Source organism: Heptranchias perlo, chromosome 2 (assembly GCF_035084215.1).
Source record: "Heptranchias perlo isolate sHepPer1 chromosome 2, sHepPer1.hap1, whole genome shotgun sequence".
Classification (NCBI taxonomy): Eukaryota; Metazoa; Chordata; class Chondrichthyes; order Hexanchiformes; family Hexanchidae; genus Heptranchias; species Heptranchias perlo.
Window position 1 is genome coordinate 118,501,549 of NC_090326.1, and position 17,114 is coordinate 118,518,662.

Below are 17,114 nucleotides of genomic sequence, written 5' to 3' on the forward strand. Positions count from 1 at the left end.
TTATTCAATGACTTCACCATGCATGCAGTGAAACTCATTTAAAAGCAAATTTGAAAGTAGCAAAAATAGCTATATTCAAACTGCCTCAAAGGGAATTTTTTTTGTTAGGAATTGAAACATTTGCTAGGCTGAATGATTGCAATTAAAAAGGGCATTCTTGTACTACCAGACCTGTATACAGCAATATGGGTTGGCAGATTAGAGTTGTGCTACGGGTTTCTGCATCTTTCTCTGTTCAGGGATAAAGGACACAAATAAGCAAAGCTCAACTCAACGGCATCCAAATGCCAGTTAACTTTTATTTTTAGGAGACACCTCACAGGACAGATGCTCTCTCCATGTGCAGCTGAAAATGCACAGAAGAATCACAGGAATTACAAGATTTTGGGAGATCACAGATTGGGATCAATTTTCAGGCAAAAAATGAGGTATTAAGATTTGAGCACAGGAGTAAAGATGTCTTACTGCAACATTATAGGGCCTTGGTGAGACCGCACCTGGAGTGTTACGTACAATTTTGGTCTCCTTACCCAAGAAAGGATATACTTGCCATAGGGGGAGTGCAACGACGGTTCACCAGACTGATTCCTGGGATGGCCGGATTGTCGTATGAGGAGAGATTGAGTAGACTAGGTCTGTGTTCTCTGGAGTTTAGAAGAATGAGAGATAATCTCATTGAAACATAAAAAATTCTTATAGGGCTCGACAGGGTGGATGCAGGGAGGATGTTTCCCTTGGCTGGGGAGTCTAGAACCAGGGGTCACAATCTCAGAATAACGGGTAGGCCATTTAGGACGGAGATGAGGAGAAATTTCTTCACAGGGTGGTGAATCTTTGGAATTCTCTACCCCAGAGGGCTGTAGAGGCTCAGTCATTGAGTACATTCAAAACAGAGATCGATAGATTTCTAGATATTAAAGGTATCAAGGGATACATAGATTGGGGAAAGCAGACTAGCAACTGTCAGAAAGGTAGTGAATTTCTTGAGTGTGTCCAGGATAGTTTTCTACAGCAGTATGTCCTAGAGGCAACAAGGGGGCAAGCCATACTAGATTTAGTAATGAGTAATGAACCAGATTTAGTTAACGGCTTAACTGTGCATGAACATCTATCCAATAGCGATCATAACATGATCGAGTTCAATGTAGTGTTTGAAAGGGAAAAGTGAGTCAGCTGCTAAGATTCTAGACTTGGGTAAGGCCGACTTCAATGGGATGAGACAGAGGCTGTCCACAGTAAACTGGCCAAATCTGTTAATGGGTAAAACGACTGATGATCAGTGGGAAATGTTTAAAAAAACTTTTAATGAGATACAGAACTGGTTTATACCCCTGAGGGGCAAGAACTCTACTTGCCAAAAAAAACAGCCAAGGACAACTAAAGAGGTACGGGACAGTATAAGACGTAAGGAAAGGGCATACAAAAAGGCAAAAAATAGCACAGATCCTGGCAAATGGGAAAGATACAAAGATCAACAAAGGGTCACAAAACAGATAGTAAGAGCTACAAAAAGAGAGTATGAAAAGAAACTTGCAAGGGATATCAAAACCAATACAAAGAACTTTTATCGTTATATTAGGAAAAAGAGGGTGGTCAGGAGCAGTGTTGGCCCCTTAAAAACTGAAAGTGGGGATATTGTCATTGACAATGGGGAAATGGCAGACATGTTGAATAATTACTTTGCGTCAGTATTTACAGCAGAAAAAGAGGATAGCTTGCCGGAAATACCAAGAAAACTTATATTGAATCAGGGACAGGACTCGATAAAATTAACATAAGTAAAGCAACAGTAATGAAGAAAATAATAGCACTAAAGAGTGACAAATCCCCAGGATCAGATGGCATCCATCCCAGGGTTTTAAAGGAAGTAGGTGAGCACATTGCAGATGCCCTAACTATAATCTTTCAAAGTTCTCTAGATTCAGGAACTGTCCCTCTAGATTGGAAAATTGCACGTCACTCCGCTTTTTAAGAAAGGAGAGAGGGGGAAACCTGGGAATTATAGACCAGTTAGCCCAACATCTGTTGTGGGGAAATTGCTGGAGTCTATAATTAAGGATAGGGTGACTGAACACTGAGAATTTTCAGTTAATCAGAGAGAGCCAGCATGGATTTGTGAAAGGTAGGTTGTGCCTGACAAACTTGATTGAATTTTTTTTGAAGGAGGTGACTAAAGTAGTGGACAGGGGAATGTCAATGGATGTTATTTATATGGACTTCCAGAAGGCATTTGATAAGGTCCCACATAAGAGACTGTTAGCTAAGATAGAAGCCCATGGAATCGAGGGAAAAGTACGGACTTGGTTCGGAAATTGGCTGAGCGAAAGGCGACAGAGAGTAGGGATAATAGGTAAGTATTCACATTGGCAGGATGTGACTAGTGGAGTCCCGCAGGGATCTGTCTTGGGGCCTCAATTATTCACAATATTTATTAACTTAGATGAAGGCATAGAAAGTCTCATATCTAAGTTTGCCGATGACACAAAGATTGGTGGCATTGTAAGCAGTGTAGATGAAAACATAAAATTACAAAGGGATATTGATAGATTAGGTGAATGGGCAAAATTGTGGCAAATGGGATTCAATGTGGACAAATGTGAGGTCATCCACTTTGGATCAAAAAAGGATAGAACAGGGTACTTTCTAAATGGTAAAAAGTTAAAAACTGTGGATGTCCAAAGGGACTTAGGGGTTCAGGTACATAGATAATTGAAGTGTCATGAACAGGTGCAGAAAATAATCAAGGCGGCAAATGGAATGCTGGCCTTTATATCTAGAGGACTAGAATACAAGGGGGCAGAAGTTATGCTGCAGCTATACAAAACCCTGGTTAGACCGCACCTGGAGTACTGTGAGCAGTTCTGGGCACCGCACCTTCGGAAGGACATATTGGCTTTGGAGGGAGTGCAGCGTAGGTTTACTAGAATGATACCCGGACTTCAAGGGTTAAGTTACGAGGAGAGATTACACAAATTGGGGTTGTATTCTCTGGAGTTTCGAAGGTTAAGGGGTGATCTGATCGAAGTTTATAAGATATTAAGGGGAACGGATAGGGTGGATAGAGAGAAACTATTTCCGCGGGTTGGGGATTTTAGGAGTAGGGGGCACAGTCTAAAAATTAGAGCCAGACCTTTCAGGAGCGAGATTAGAAAACATTTCTACACACAAAGGGTGGTAGAGGTTTGGAACTCTCTTCCGCAAACGGCAATTGATACTAGCTCAATTGCTAAATTTAAATGAGAGATAGATAGCTTTTTGGCAACCAAAGGTATTAGGGGATATGGGCCAAAGGCAGGTATATGGAGCTCGATCACAGATCAGCCATGATCTTATCAAATGGCGGAGCAGGCACGAGGGGCTGAATGGCCTACTCCTGTTCCTATGTTCCTATATGGGGATGGTGCAGGAAAATGGCGTTGAGGTAGAAGATCAGCCATGACCTTGTTGAATGGCGGAGCAAGCTTGAGGGGCCAGATGGCCTACTCCTGCTCCTATTTCTTATGTTCTTATTTTTTTTTAAAAATACATTTAATACGTTTTCTATTACTTGTACACTACTCCTAGCTAAGAAACCTCAAGTTATTTCTAACCTACCATGACAATAACCATTCACTAAACCAAAGAAAGATTTTGATCTCTGTTTTAAGCAAACTTCCACTTATATAGCACCTATGAATAGCGAAACATCCCAAGTTGCTCCAGAAAGAGAAACTGGAAGCCTAACGGTGGCTGAAAGTATAGTGAGAGGTAGGTTTTTGAGGAGGCATCCGAAAGTGGGGTGAGATGTGGCAAACTAAGCAAGATTTTATAGACAAGAATGAGAATTTGGAACATTGCACTAAGGATGGGGACCCAGAGCAAATCAGTGAAAACAGGGGCAATAGATAAAGGTAATTTTGTGCATGATAGGCTGTGGGCGGCAGAGTTCTTGATATGTTGGAGTTTTGTGTAAGGTGAAGATTGGGAGGTTGACAAGGAATGGATTGGGAAAGTGGAGCCCAGAGATGATGACGGCATGGTTGAAGATTTCAGCAGCAGTGGGGTAAAGTGAAAACAGGTGGACAATAATGCAGAAGCGGAAGTAAGCAACCTTGGTGATCGAGGAAACAGTGGGGCTGCCATGGGGACTGTGCAAGCTTGGGAGAGATAGTTTCACCTTAGATTAGATCGCAGTGAAATATTAAAAAACCTCTTCGTAATTTTACAGCTTCGAGATGATTGATAAAATCTACCACAAATGGGAAACTTTAGGGCAAATTCAGGTTTATCCTACCATGGCTGATTACATAGATATAACTACAGTCTCCTATTTAAAAGCACCAATATTTATACCCAATTTAGGAACCAAAAGGTGGTTAATCAAATTTCTCCCCAATTTTGACAGTAACTAGATGACGACCATCACCATCAAATCACACCCCAGTCTCTTCCCATCATCTCTAATACCTTCTCTTCCCTTAAGCACCTCACCTTCTTCCACCCCTCTTGCCTCTCACGTCCTCATTGTCTACTGCCCCCCAAGCTCCAACCCGAGTTTCCCTCCCTCAGCCATTGCACTGAACGACTCCTCATCCTCTATGATTACAATCCCTATCTCTGCTCCGCTTAGCTTCTCTTCTGAATTCACTGCCCTCCCCACACCTCTCCCATCCCTATCCACTCCTTCAACCTTGCCATCTTTGATGGCGTCTCTACTCCTATGATGTCCACATACACTTCCTTGTATTGCTTTTATCCACATTCCCCTAGTACGGTCTGGTACGGTCTAATTTTCACTCTCTCAAGTCCAAGGGACACAGAGGAGAGTGTATCTGGTGCACCACTGGCTTTGACGTCCATCACCAGATCTGGCTGGATTACATTCTTCTTTGCTAAAACCGCTTACTGCTCCAGTCAACCTGGACGGCAAAGGTAACCCCTGGCTTCTTTTCTCCATTACCAATCGTCGTCTCCTCCCGTGCCTGCCCCACTCTCACCTCCAATAAATGCAAGGAGCTTCATGGACTTAATTGTCACTAAGATTGATACCCTCTGTTCAACTGCCTCCATTTCCCCCTGACCCCCCTTCACCATGCCAAGTTAAACCTCCTCCTAGGTTCCTCCTGCCCTAGTCCTGAATACACATTACTCTCTAGCTTCTCTCACATTGTCCCCATGCCCTCTCTTTCTGGCCCACATCAACACAATAATGGCTTCACTGACCTACATTGGCTTCTGGTCCCCCAACACCTCAAATTTAAAATGATCATCCTTGTGTTCAAGTCCTTTGATGGTGTTGCCTCTCTCTCGCTCTATAACCTCTTCTAACCCTACCAGCCCCCAAGGATCTCTGTTCTTCTGACCTCTAGTAAATCCCCATCCTTTTCCCCCCACCATTGGAGGCCTTCAGTCATCAAGACACTACATTCCGGAATTCCCCTCAAGAACCCACCTGCTCTCCACCTCAATATCTTCCTTTAAGATCCCCCTTAAAACCCAACTCTTTGACCAAACCCCTAAAATTGTACCTCTTTTCTATCCAGAGCCGCATACTCTGCTTCCACTTCTTCAGCTTCTGGATCTCGTAAAAATACCATCCGTGACTCAAGATTGAGAGCAAGATCCTTGTGCTGCTGTTTCTCTGCACAGTCACAGGGAGTGTCTCGGTTTTCATTTTCTGCAAACAGGTCTGCATCATACTTAACTAAAAGCTGAAATCAAGGAAGAATAAAAAGCTAAGTCTTTTTGTCTAAGTTTTAATATGGTTAGCAATCCAGACCATCTACATTCAAGTGAATCTAAAAAAAAAGTTGGACTACTGGGCAAAGCACTGCCTAGTGTCACTAAGATTGAAATTTTATTGATAATGTTTGAAATGAGAGATAAAATAGTATATCAATACATCTTTACAATAACATCTCTTGTGATTGTGTACACAGTTGGTTGTCCATGTTATCATGTCATGACCAACGAGCCATTTGTCCATTTGTTTTTAGCCAGATATTAACATTTATGTTCTTCTCCTTTCTAATTAATTTCACCAATCATGTGATGCAAATGAAAAAGGAAAAAGGTTTGTGGGGGGGGGGGGGGGGGAAGAGAAAATGAGGAAAAGAAGAACAAGAACATGAGAACAACCTAGGGAGAAAGAAGCTTCTGAATTTGGGGAGGGGGGGGCGCGGGCGGAGAAAGAAAAGGAAAAGGAGATGGATGGATGAGTGGGCTGGGGAGGGGCTAAGCAATGGGGGATATCACTAATGTTTGTAAATGTATAAAGTGACATTTAAATAAGGAACTTACACTAAGTTACAATATTGCATTTTTCAGCCTATATTGGATTTGTTCATAGCAGAACATTTTCCAAGTTTCAAGCCAAATTGCTTGAAATGTTATTTCATTTTACTGCTTTTTGGTGTTGTGCATACTGAAGCTGCTAAAAGAGTGAATTTGAAGCAATACCGACAAAGTAAGAAACACGTGCAACACCTCTTCCCTGGTGTGAGGAAATACAAATACAAAAAGACAACTTGAAAAATTGGCGCTATTTTCATTAGGACAGAGAAGATTATAGGGTTATTTTGTAGAAGTTGAAAGGATAGGTTACATTAGGTAGAACCAGACTGTTTACAGTGATTAAGGGTCTAGAATGCAAGAGCTTTAAGACAGAGTGCAAGAGAAACTTAATTTTTTTTTAAAAACACAGAGGAATTGGTGATTGAAGCAGAGACCATCTCAGCATTTAAGCATAGGTTAGATAGGCATTTGAAGGAAAGGAGGATGTATGAACAGGGCAGGCTCATGGGATTAGGATTACTGCTCATGTGGAGGAAAAATGCAAACAAGGACTGGTTGGGCTGAACGGCTTGTTCTGTAGTGTAATTTCTATGTAATCCCCCAAGTACAACACATGCCCATGGAACAGTCATGGTACCCTTCATCTCAATGAGCATTAAAATTCATCAAGGTAGATAAAATGAAAGAATTGGAAAATATTGGCACTTTCATAAAAGATCACAATGTATTTAGTAACTACAAAAACTATTCCATTTGTGACCTACATAATATATCAACGGCTTAGTCACTGTAGAGCAGTCAGGCCCGGTCAGTTGGGAAGTACGTTCTTTACGCAGATGACCATGTGACAACTTAATTTTTCACCAGCACTGTTGCCAGCGGTACTATGATTGTTTTTTTAATGCTTTATTCACAGATGTAGTGCAGAATAAAATAATCTATATTATTTTAAAACAGAAATCAAAAGAAAAAAACATTGATTATATGACAAATGTTTGAGCCAAAAAGATGTTTTGGCACTATAACATGCCATTATCCTGATTAAGAAATACAGATGGACAATACAAAATATTAGGTATATCACCAAAGCAGACTGAAAGCAGCATACTTTGCTTTAACAATAATTCAATTCAAATTCCGAAACTCCTGTTTTTGCAGCTTTTTAAACTGTAAGCCCGAACTTTTGCCTTTTCAAGACATGCCCTGCAACAGATTTGATTCCAATAATGCATTAAATTAAACTCGTCATTTAAAATGGAGAAAAAAAGTCATTGCGACACTCAATGCTACTGAAACAGATGAAAAGATGGCCACCAGATTTACAGCACACTGCAAATGAAAAAAGCTTCAGTTATGCTTGCATGTCTTGTTGGATTAACCTCAATTTCCAAACAACTGTTTTTGGAAGATAGTCCGCTCAGATTTTCCTCTTTTCTCCTTACTCAAGCTGGTTTCAGCAGGCCACATACCTTCTGTGGCTGGCGAAGTACTTGGGTAACCACCTCTTAGATCTTTGCTGCCAGAGCCAGCAGCTGAAAACCATGCAACTGTGCAGTAGCCCTGTGGTTAGTCTCAGAGATTTGTTGTTCTTTCCGCATGCAGGCATCTGCCCCTTGCTTGCCACCCTCTGGCAGTAGTATGGCTAAGATCGCAACTCTTTAAAGTGTGAAAATTGAATCTATGTTCCCTCTACACTTTTGTGCCACCTTTTGGTTTTTAAATGTACTGTAGTAGCAGTTTTGTTTTATATAAATTAGTTAGCAAAACTATATCTTGTTAAATAATAAAAATTTATCTTCACAAAAATATAAATGTAAAATGTGAACACACATTTGGTCAAGGTTTTCTACAATTTTTTTCCAATGCCCTATTTTTAGAAATATGTTGAATTTGAAAACTTAAATAAGGGTTTGTTAAATTGATTTTTTTGACCATCTCAAAAAATAAGAAAATTAGCATATATAACTCTGGAGTAACCATTTAACCTCCTGGCTATTTGCTTTACATCATGCATATAACTATTATTGGTATCCAAACTAGACAAATATCTAAACCCTCTAGCAGCCAGAAGCAATTACCTCCACACATGTTTTCATCCCTGATGCAGCAGCATAGTGCAAAGGTGTGCTCTTTTTGTTATCAGTGGCATTGTTTTCAGCCTTCTCGAACTCGCCTTGATCCAGCCTTGCACCCTTCCACTTGAGAATCATCTGTAGACATTCAGCTCTCTTGCCATCGTCTTCATTGGGCCGTGCAAGGCGGGGCTGCAAGGCTGCTTCAGGTAGCATGATATGCGGTCCCATACACAACAAATGCAAAGCAGTCTCATTATGTACATTCCGCTTGTTTGGATTCCCATCTTTGTTAAAAAGGAAAATCCTGTTTGGCAGAAGAGAAATTATTTTAAAAGCCAAGTAAATACACCATATCATTTATGCTAGCCAATCTAATATCAGAATAGTTTTTGCCAAACCCACTTTTGTGCGGTACGGTATAAGCACATGTAGCTATCACCATTACTATACATAGTATTGTGCATAGATAGAAAGTTTCACATGACAATTAACCTGGGAAAAATCATTTTTCACCTCATTAAAACGTCAACGTAATCTCTAAATCTTAGGTTCTTTTTCAGCTGCTGTATCTGATCCCTTGATCAAGAAGTGTAACGATTTACAATGTCACTACAAAGGGCATTCATTACTATTTTAGCCATTTTATCCAGCTAAAGTACATGTTTTGGTAAGCAGGACAGTTTTGGTTGGTGAACACCAGATCATGATATGTCAAATTCATTAAACCGGTTAAAAATGAAAAAGTCAACAAAATGTACACTACTTCACATTAAATAGATTTGTAAAGATTACTTTTTGCTCATTTGCAAGAGGAAAAAACAGTAGAGCAGTTAAATACTAGACAACTAAAGTACTAAAAAATTCACATCAAAAGTACTTGCCTGCAAAATTACCACCTATAACAAAAGTACTGTGTCAAGTATATAGTTTTGCAAGCTATTGCTTCATATCATTATACAGCTCAATTTCGCCAGTTATTCATTCATCCATTAGATACAAGCCAGTGGCAAAAATAAATCATTCATTCCATCAATCCACCTGATCGATGGAATTAAAGTATCCCCTATATCATGGCTGTTGCTTTTAAAGTTTGCTGCAGGCTCAACCCAGTTCCGAGTGGCCTTGAGGCCACAGTGCAAATTTCAGGTTAATTCAGCACTAACTGGCACTAAATTTGCAGCGTCACCAAGGTACAATAGAGGTGGTTGAACATCAGGCTGCATGCTTCCTATGGCTGAAGGAAACAGCGAAAATGTCCTACAATGCACGATACTCTGCTAAGGCTGAGGCACCATTGTGGAGATTTTGTACACAAGGCTGACTGGGGATGACTCAATAGTAGGTGGAAAATCGTTTCTATTCCCCAGCGCCACTGACATCCATTCCTGATCTTGATGAGGGCTTTTGTAGCAACAAAAATTGGCAGTGCAAAACTGTCAGCACAAATGTTTTCATCAACTCTCATACTCGCTTAACATCAGCTCCAAAGTTATTTTTTTCTGATTAGATAGCTGCCGGCTAGAGTCATATTCAAAACACCCACGATCACCAGCTGCTCCTCGCTGGAACAACAGGCAGGTAGGAATTATGCTTTAAAAACACAAATAACTGAGGAGATTTTAGTTACTGCACTTATGCAAATCATAGTACTGGTGATGGTAAAAGTAAAATATAAAGATTAAATTAAAACTTCTAAATGTGAAAAAGTGCTGCATTCTTTTCAAAAGTGTCCATTTAAAATTCTTAATACCTGCAAAGTGACAAACAGGAACCAAATACTTTCTCTCTCCAAAATCACCCATTTTTCTCCACAGCCAAAAAAGGGGTGAAAGAAGAGAAACAGGGGTGTGGGGTGGGGGAGGAAGAAAGCAGAGACAGGGAGGAAGAGAGAGAGAGCTGAAAGAAAGATGCCGAAGGCGAGAGTTGAGAAAAGGATCCCTTATCAGATGGATTGACTAGCTTTCTCATGTGTCTTATCCAAGAGTGCAATAAAAGTTGAACGTGAACTTTTACTTCAGATCAGAATCTGCCAGGCACACCAGAAACGTTATTGGTATGCAGTTAGTTTTTTTTCTATTAGGAATGACAGATACATAAAATCCATTCCAAAAAATAAAATCTAAGTCATACCAGTGTTTTTTTTAAAAAAAGATTGTTTTCTTATTTACTCTGTTCCTTTTAAAGCCTTAAAAAGGTTAGTTAAAACAATAGCTTAAGAGAGCTGCAACAAAAGGTGTAGTGATAAGTATACCTGCTCATTTAAAAGTTGCCGTTTCACAAATATAAAAATATACTTTCGTGGTTTTTTTTTGCTCATCAGACCCACTTGAGGTAATAAAACTGGACCAAACTAAAAGGGAGCATTTAATGGAATGAAAAAACCTTCAGCAAGCTAATATAAGTTATGTGGAATATTTCTAGTCTGTGTGGCTCAGCTAATCATTAACATAATTAGCTGAGCCATCAAGCATATCTCACATTTACAGGGTGCTGCCTTCACCCATCTTCAGTAGGTTTTGTTACCATGTTGAAAATTCCATTTACATCTACATCAAGGTCACAATAGATGAAAAGGCCATTCAGTCCCATCTTGTTTGATACATACAGAATAAGCCTAAAGTCCCCCAACAACAACATTAAAAGATTCCAGGGATAATGCCTTCTCTACACCATCTGGGAGTCCATTCCATGTGCTGATTACTATATATAGAGAAAAACTTCCCGCTATCAGTTCTAAATTTGCTTACCTTCCTGCTTCCGCACAGTTACCTCTGCAGTCCCCCAAGGATCTGTCCTTGCCCCCTTTCCCTCTATTTCTTATCTACACGCTGCCCCTCGGCGGCATCATCCGAAAACATGTCGATTCCATATGTACATTGATGACATCCAGCTCTACCTCACCACCTCTCTCAACCCCTCCACTGACTGATCTGTCACGCTGCTTGTCCGACATCCAGTATTGTATGAGCAGAAATTTGGGAAGACCAAAGCCATTGTCTTCAGTCCCCACCACAAACTCCGTTCCCTAGTCACCAACTCCAGCCCCCTCCCTGGTCAATGTCCGAGGCTGAACCAGTCTGTTCGCAACCTCTGCGTCCTAGATGAGCTTCTGACCCCATATCCTCTCCATCACTAAGACCGCCTAGTTCCACCTCCATAATATCGCCCATTTGCCGCTGCCTTTGTAACCTCCAGATTCAACTACTCCAATGCTCTCCTGGTTGGCCAACTATCTACCACCGTCCGTAAACTTGAGCTCATCCAAAACTCTGCAGCCCGTATCCTAACTTGCACCAAGTCCCGTTCATCCATCACCCCTGTGCTTGCTGACCTATGTGGGCTTTCGGACTGGCAAAGCCTCGATTTAAAATATTCTCATCCTTGTGTTCAAATCCCTCCATGGCCTCACACCTCCCTATCTCCTAATAACTACGTGGCTCAGTGCCAAATTTTGTCCGATAATGCCCATTGAGTGCCTTGGGATGTTTTATGTTCAAGATGCTATATAAATGCAAATTGTTGTTGTTTTACTAGTTTAAACCTGTGACCTCTTATTCTACACAATGACATTAAAAGCGCTGTTCAAATGCAAACTGCTGTTATTCTTGTAATAAAGTATCCAACACAGGGTGACTTCATTTTCAGCTTACTGATTGGTTCAACAGTTAAACTAGCTTGTATCGTATTTTTTATTGCTCCTTTATTGTACATTTACAAGTTTTCTCAATACTGTATGTTTAGTAAGTAGTTTGATTATATGTAAAATGAGTAGCTTAAAGTTACTTTCCAGTACGATCTATTAAAGCTGCTAATGCAATAAATTCAAGAATTTTTAAACAAAGCAATATTGCTCTTAACTGCATCACAAAAAAATTCTTGACACTCATTCTGCAATCTATTAAGTAAGTGATTTCAATTTGGTGCAGTGCAATTAAGACCAGGTTTCTTCCAAATCAAATAATTTTACTTTTCAGTGATTTGCACCTTCCTTACTCCTGCTTCTCCTGAAAGTTACTGTAAACCACAGCTGCAAGGTTTCAGGAACTTGAGAATAGAAATTGGAATAATGCCCATAAACAGCAAGTATGAAAGTAGAATAGGAGCCAAGGGAAGCCATAGTGCAGCAGGTAGCTTCAGAAATTGAAGCACAGGGAAGCTAATTATTATACTGAACAATTGGTATTTTATAGTGACCATTTGATAAATCAGATTCAAGACCAGCTATGGGCCACCAATAAAAACCACAAATAAAGAGACATTGGACCAGAATTTACCGTACCCGGCGAACGGCATGCCCTTGCCTGTTTAATTTACATGAGCTTTTGCACGGCAAGTTGCTGTAAGTGGGAGATTGAAATGGTGCGGTGTCCTCTATAGGGCATCTGGGACTTGTGTGAACAGGGCAAGCAACTGTATCTCCTTAACCACTCAGATTGAAGAATTGTAAAGAGCAGCGCAGAGTCTGAACCAGGAAGTGTAAGTTAACATAGTGAATTCAATGTCAAATCAAGTGCAGAAAAAGAAATAGAGGGATATGGGCCAAGTGCAGGCAATTGGGACTAGCTTAGTGGTATAAACTGGGCGACATGTACATGTTGGGCCGAAGGGCCTGTTTCCATGTTGTAACTTCTATGATTCTATGAACGAAAGATTGGATTGAAAGAGAAAAAAAAGACAAAGAAAAAGTTTTTTAAAAATTTAATTTAATTTTTAAAAAAATCTCCATCAAATAAAACCTGAAGGAATGAGACTCCACACTTATAATAGTTAAATTTCAGTGCCAGAGAGATAGTTTGGCAGTAATTAAGCCATTAAAAAGGGTACTTAGACTGAAATGGACAAGCCCTAACTTTGTGGCATGCTTAGTTCGTATCTACCATGCAAGTACAGGAACTCCATACCGTTCAATGCATTTGAATTGTGAGTCAGACAGAGAGATACCGTTTTCGGGAAGCTAACGGCAGAACAACACACCTCAGACAGCAACTTCCGGATTTTCATGTTTAACCACGTATCTGCACTCGCCTGAAGTTGCTGTGCCATTTGCGCATAAGTAACTGAGTGCCGTTAGCCTCACCATTATTTTGACAGTCTATATTAATGACTTAGATGAAGGGACCAAATGCAATGTATCCAAATTTGCTGACAATACAAAGCTTGGTGGGAAAGTAAGCTGTGAGGAGGACGCAAATGTTGGTGTTATGAGAGGTTTGGGTGTCCAACACAAAAAGTTGGCATGCAGGTATAGCAAGCAATTAGGAAGGCTAATGGAATGTTGGCCTTTATTGCAAGGGGGTTGAAGTATTAGAGTAAGGAAGTCTTACTACAATTGTACAGAGCTTTGGTGAGACCTCACCTGGAGTACTGTGTACAGTTTTGGTAGTCTTATCTACAGAAGGATATACTTGCCTTAGAGGGCAATGCAACAAAGGTTCACTAGATTGATTCCTGAGGTGAGAGGGTTCTCCTATGAGGCGAGATTGAGTAGAATGGGCCTATACTCCAGAGTTCAGAAGAACAAGAGGTGATCTCATTGAAACATACAAGATTCTGAGGGGGCTTGACAGGGTAGATGCTGAGAGGAGGATTCCCATGGCTGGAGAGTCTAGAACTAGGAGGCATAGTCTCAGGATAAGGGGTCGGCAATTTAACACGGAGATGAGGAGGCATTTCTTCACTCATAGGGTTGTGAATCTTTGGAATTTTTTTACCCCAGAGGACTGTGGATGCTCAGTCGTTGAGTATATTCAAGGCCGAGAGACACAAGATTTTTGGACTCTAGGGATATGGGGATCTTATTGAATGGCGAAGCAGGCTCGAGGGGCCATATGGTATACTCCTGCTCCTATTTCTTATGTAAATTCTGTCCCATTAGGTCTTCAACGAATGAGCTTTACTGTAATTTATTCAAATAATTTCCAGAGTTATCCCAAAAGCAGATCAATATGTTCTGATTACCAACAATCACTCCCCCTTTACAGACTCATGAACTTAAAAAGAAATGAGATATGGGTGTGTAAAACTAATAATGTTTGATATTTAGTGAAGAAAACAGAACCTTTATGAAATCAATTTGCAGTTACAATTGTTAAAGGACCCTGATTTAACACAAATCACCACGCTTTTCAAAAAACAGCACACAAACACTATGAATCACAGAACAATCAAGCAGAGTTTGGCTCAAACATACCCATCTAATATTATTAAAACCATCCGTGCAGCTGCCTCTGCCTCCTCTTCCTCTCGCCCCTGCTCTAAACCGCTTCCAACCTACCCTGCCCCCCACCCCAAGTCCTCTCCTTACTCTTTTTCTCCATATATCCCAGCTCCTTTCCACTCAACAACCGACTGCCCAATGGCACCCCCTGGCTCCCATGCTAGTTAACATTATAAATGATTCCTTTTCCTCAAACGCCATCCAACTCCATCTTTACATCACCATCACACCTCTCCTCAAAAAATCCATCAATCCTTCTGGCCTCTCCAACAACCTCCCTTCCCTCTGAGGTTCTACAACGTGTCATCTCCCCCACAACTTCATGCCCATCTTGCTCAAAACTTCCTATTTAAATCCCCCAATCAAGTTTTCGCTCGGTACACAGCACCATGACAGCCCTAGCCAAAGTCATAAACTACTCTCCATGACTGTTTTTGTGCTATGTTGATCCTCGTTGTCTTCCTCAACCCTCTGCAGCATTCAATATGGTGATCTTCGTCAATGTCCAACTCCGAGCAACTGCTCGTTTGATTCCACTCCTTTCTATCTGAATGCAGCCGGTGCATCTCCAGCGGTCACTTCTCTTTCTGTCCTCAGGGTCACCTCTGAGGGCCTTCAAGGTTCTATTCTTGGCTGCTCCCCTAACTACATGCTGACCCTGAGCACCACCATTCGCAGGCATGAGAGATCAGCATTCACATCCAGCTACCTAGAACCACAGAAAAGATACAGCACAGGAGGGGGCCATTCGGCCCATTGACGAACAACCAGGTACCCATTCTAATCCCACCTTCCAACATCCGGTCCTTAGCCCTGCAGCTTACAGCACTTTAGGTGCAGGTCCAGGTACTTTTTGAAAGAGCCAATCAGCTTAAATCTATGTCCTCTAGTTCTTGAACTCTCCACTAGGGGAAACAGGTACTTCCTGTCTACTCTATCTAGGCCCCTCATAATTTTGTACACCTCAATCAAGTCTCCCCTCCGCCTCCTCTGCTCCAAGGAAAACAACCCCAGCCTATCCAATCTCTCCTCGTAGCTGCAATTTTCAAGCCCTGGCAACATTCTTGTAAATCTTCTCTGCACTCTCTCCAGAGCAATTACGTCCTTCCTGTAATGTGGTGACCGGAACTGCATACAATACTCCAGCTGTGGCCTTACCAGCGTTTTATACAATTCCATCATTACATCCCGGCTTTTGCATTCTATACCTCAGCTAATAACGGAGAGCATTTCCGTATGCCTTCTTCACAACCTTATCTACATGTAATGCCACCTTCAGGGACCTGTGCACACGCACTCCAATGTCTCTCATTTCCTCTACCCCTCTCAATATATTCCAGTTTACTGCGTATTCCCTTTTACTGTTTGCCCTCCCTAAGTGCATTACTTCACACTTCTCCAGATTGAACTCCATTTGCCGCTTTTCTGCCCAGTCCACCAACCCACTGATATCTTCTTGGAATCTACAGCTATCCTCGTCACTATCAACTACACGGCCAATTTTTGTGTCGTCTGCAAATTTGCCAATCATGCCCTCTACATTCAAGTCCAAATCATTAATATATACCACAAACAGCAATGGACCCAACACTGAGCCCTATGGCACATCACTGGAAACTGATTTCCATTCGCAAAAACATCCATTGACTTTTACCCTTTGTTTCCTGTTACTGAGCCAATTTTGGATCCAATTTGCCAGATTTCCCTGTATCCCATGGGCTTTTACCTTTCTGACCAGTCTGCCATGTGGGACCTTGTCAAATGCCTTACTAAAATCCATGTGGACATCATCCACTGCACTACCCTCATCAATCCTCCTTGTTACTTCCTCAGAGAATTCAATCAGATTTGTAAGGCATGACCTTTCCTGAACAAATCCATGCTGACTATCCCTGATTAAACCATGCCTTTCCAAGTGACAGTTTATCCTATCTCTCAGTATTGATTCTAATAGTTTGCCCACCACCGAGGTAAGACTGACCGGCCTGTAATTGTTCGGCCCTACCCTCATGTCCTTTTTAAACAATGGTACTATGTTTGTAGTCTTGCAGTCCTCCGGTACCTACCCTGTATCTAGTGAGGATTGGAAAATGATCCTCAGAGCAACCGCTATTTCCTCCCTGGCTTCCTGCAATAGCCTAGGATACAATCCATCCAGCCCTGGTGACTTATCAACTTTCAAGGATTCCAGTCCCTCTAGTACTTCCTCTCGTTATGTTTACCTTACCCAATATTTCACACCTCTCCTCTTTAACCAATACGTCTGGATCATCCCTTTCCTTTGTGAACACGGAGACAAAATATTCATTTAAAACCCTACCCACATCCTCTGCTTCTACACACAAGTTACCCTCATCATCCCTGATAGGTCCCACATTTTCCTTAGCTATCCTCTTGTTCTTAATGTACTGATAAAACATCTTTGGGTTTTCTTTAATCTTACTAGCTAATATTTTTTCATACCCTTTCTTTGCTTTCCTTATTTCCTTTTTTACGTCATCCCTGTATTTTCTATACTCCTATGGGCTTTCTGCAGTATTTAGTTTTCT

General features: G+C 41.1%; 1 protein-coding gene across 4 annotated transcripts in view; it reads right to left on the reverse strand.

Annotated features, from left to right (window-relative positions):
- Positions 1–17,114, reverse strand: part of ankib1a (ankyrin repeat and IBR domain containing 1a) — an 89,834-nt gene that overhangs the window by 55,197 nt on the left and 17,523 nt on the right. For all 4 annotated transcript variants that reach the window (XM_068006410.1, XM_068006418.1, XM_068006429.1 and 1 more), the window contains exons 4-5: positions 8,352–8,652; positions 5,508–5,690 (exon numbers count right to left, since the gene is read on the reverse strand). In XM_068006410.1, coding sequence (XP_067862511.1) covers positions 5,508–5,690; positions 8,352–8,652 — 484 coding nt within the window. The remainder of the gene's footprint in view (positions 1–5,507; positions 5,691–8,351; positions 8,653–17,114) is intronic.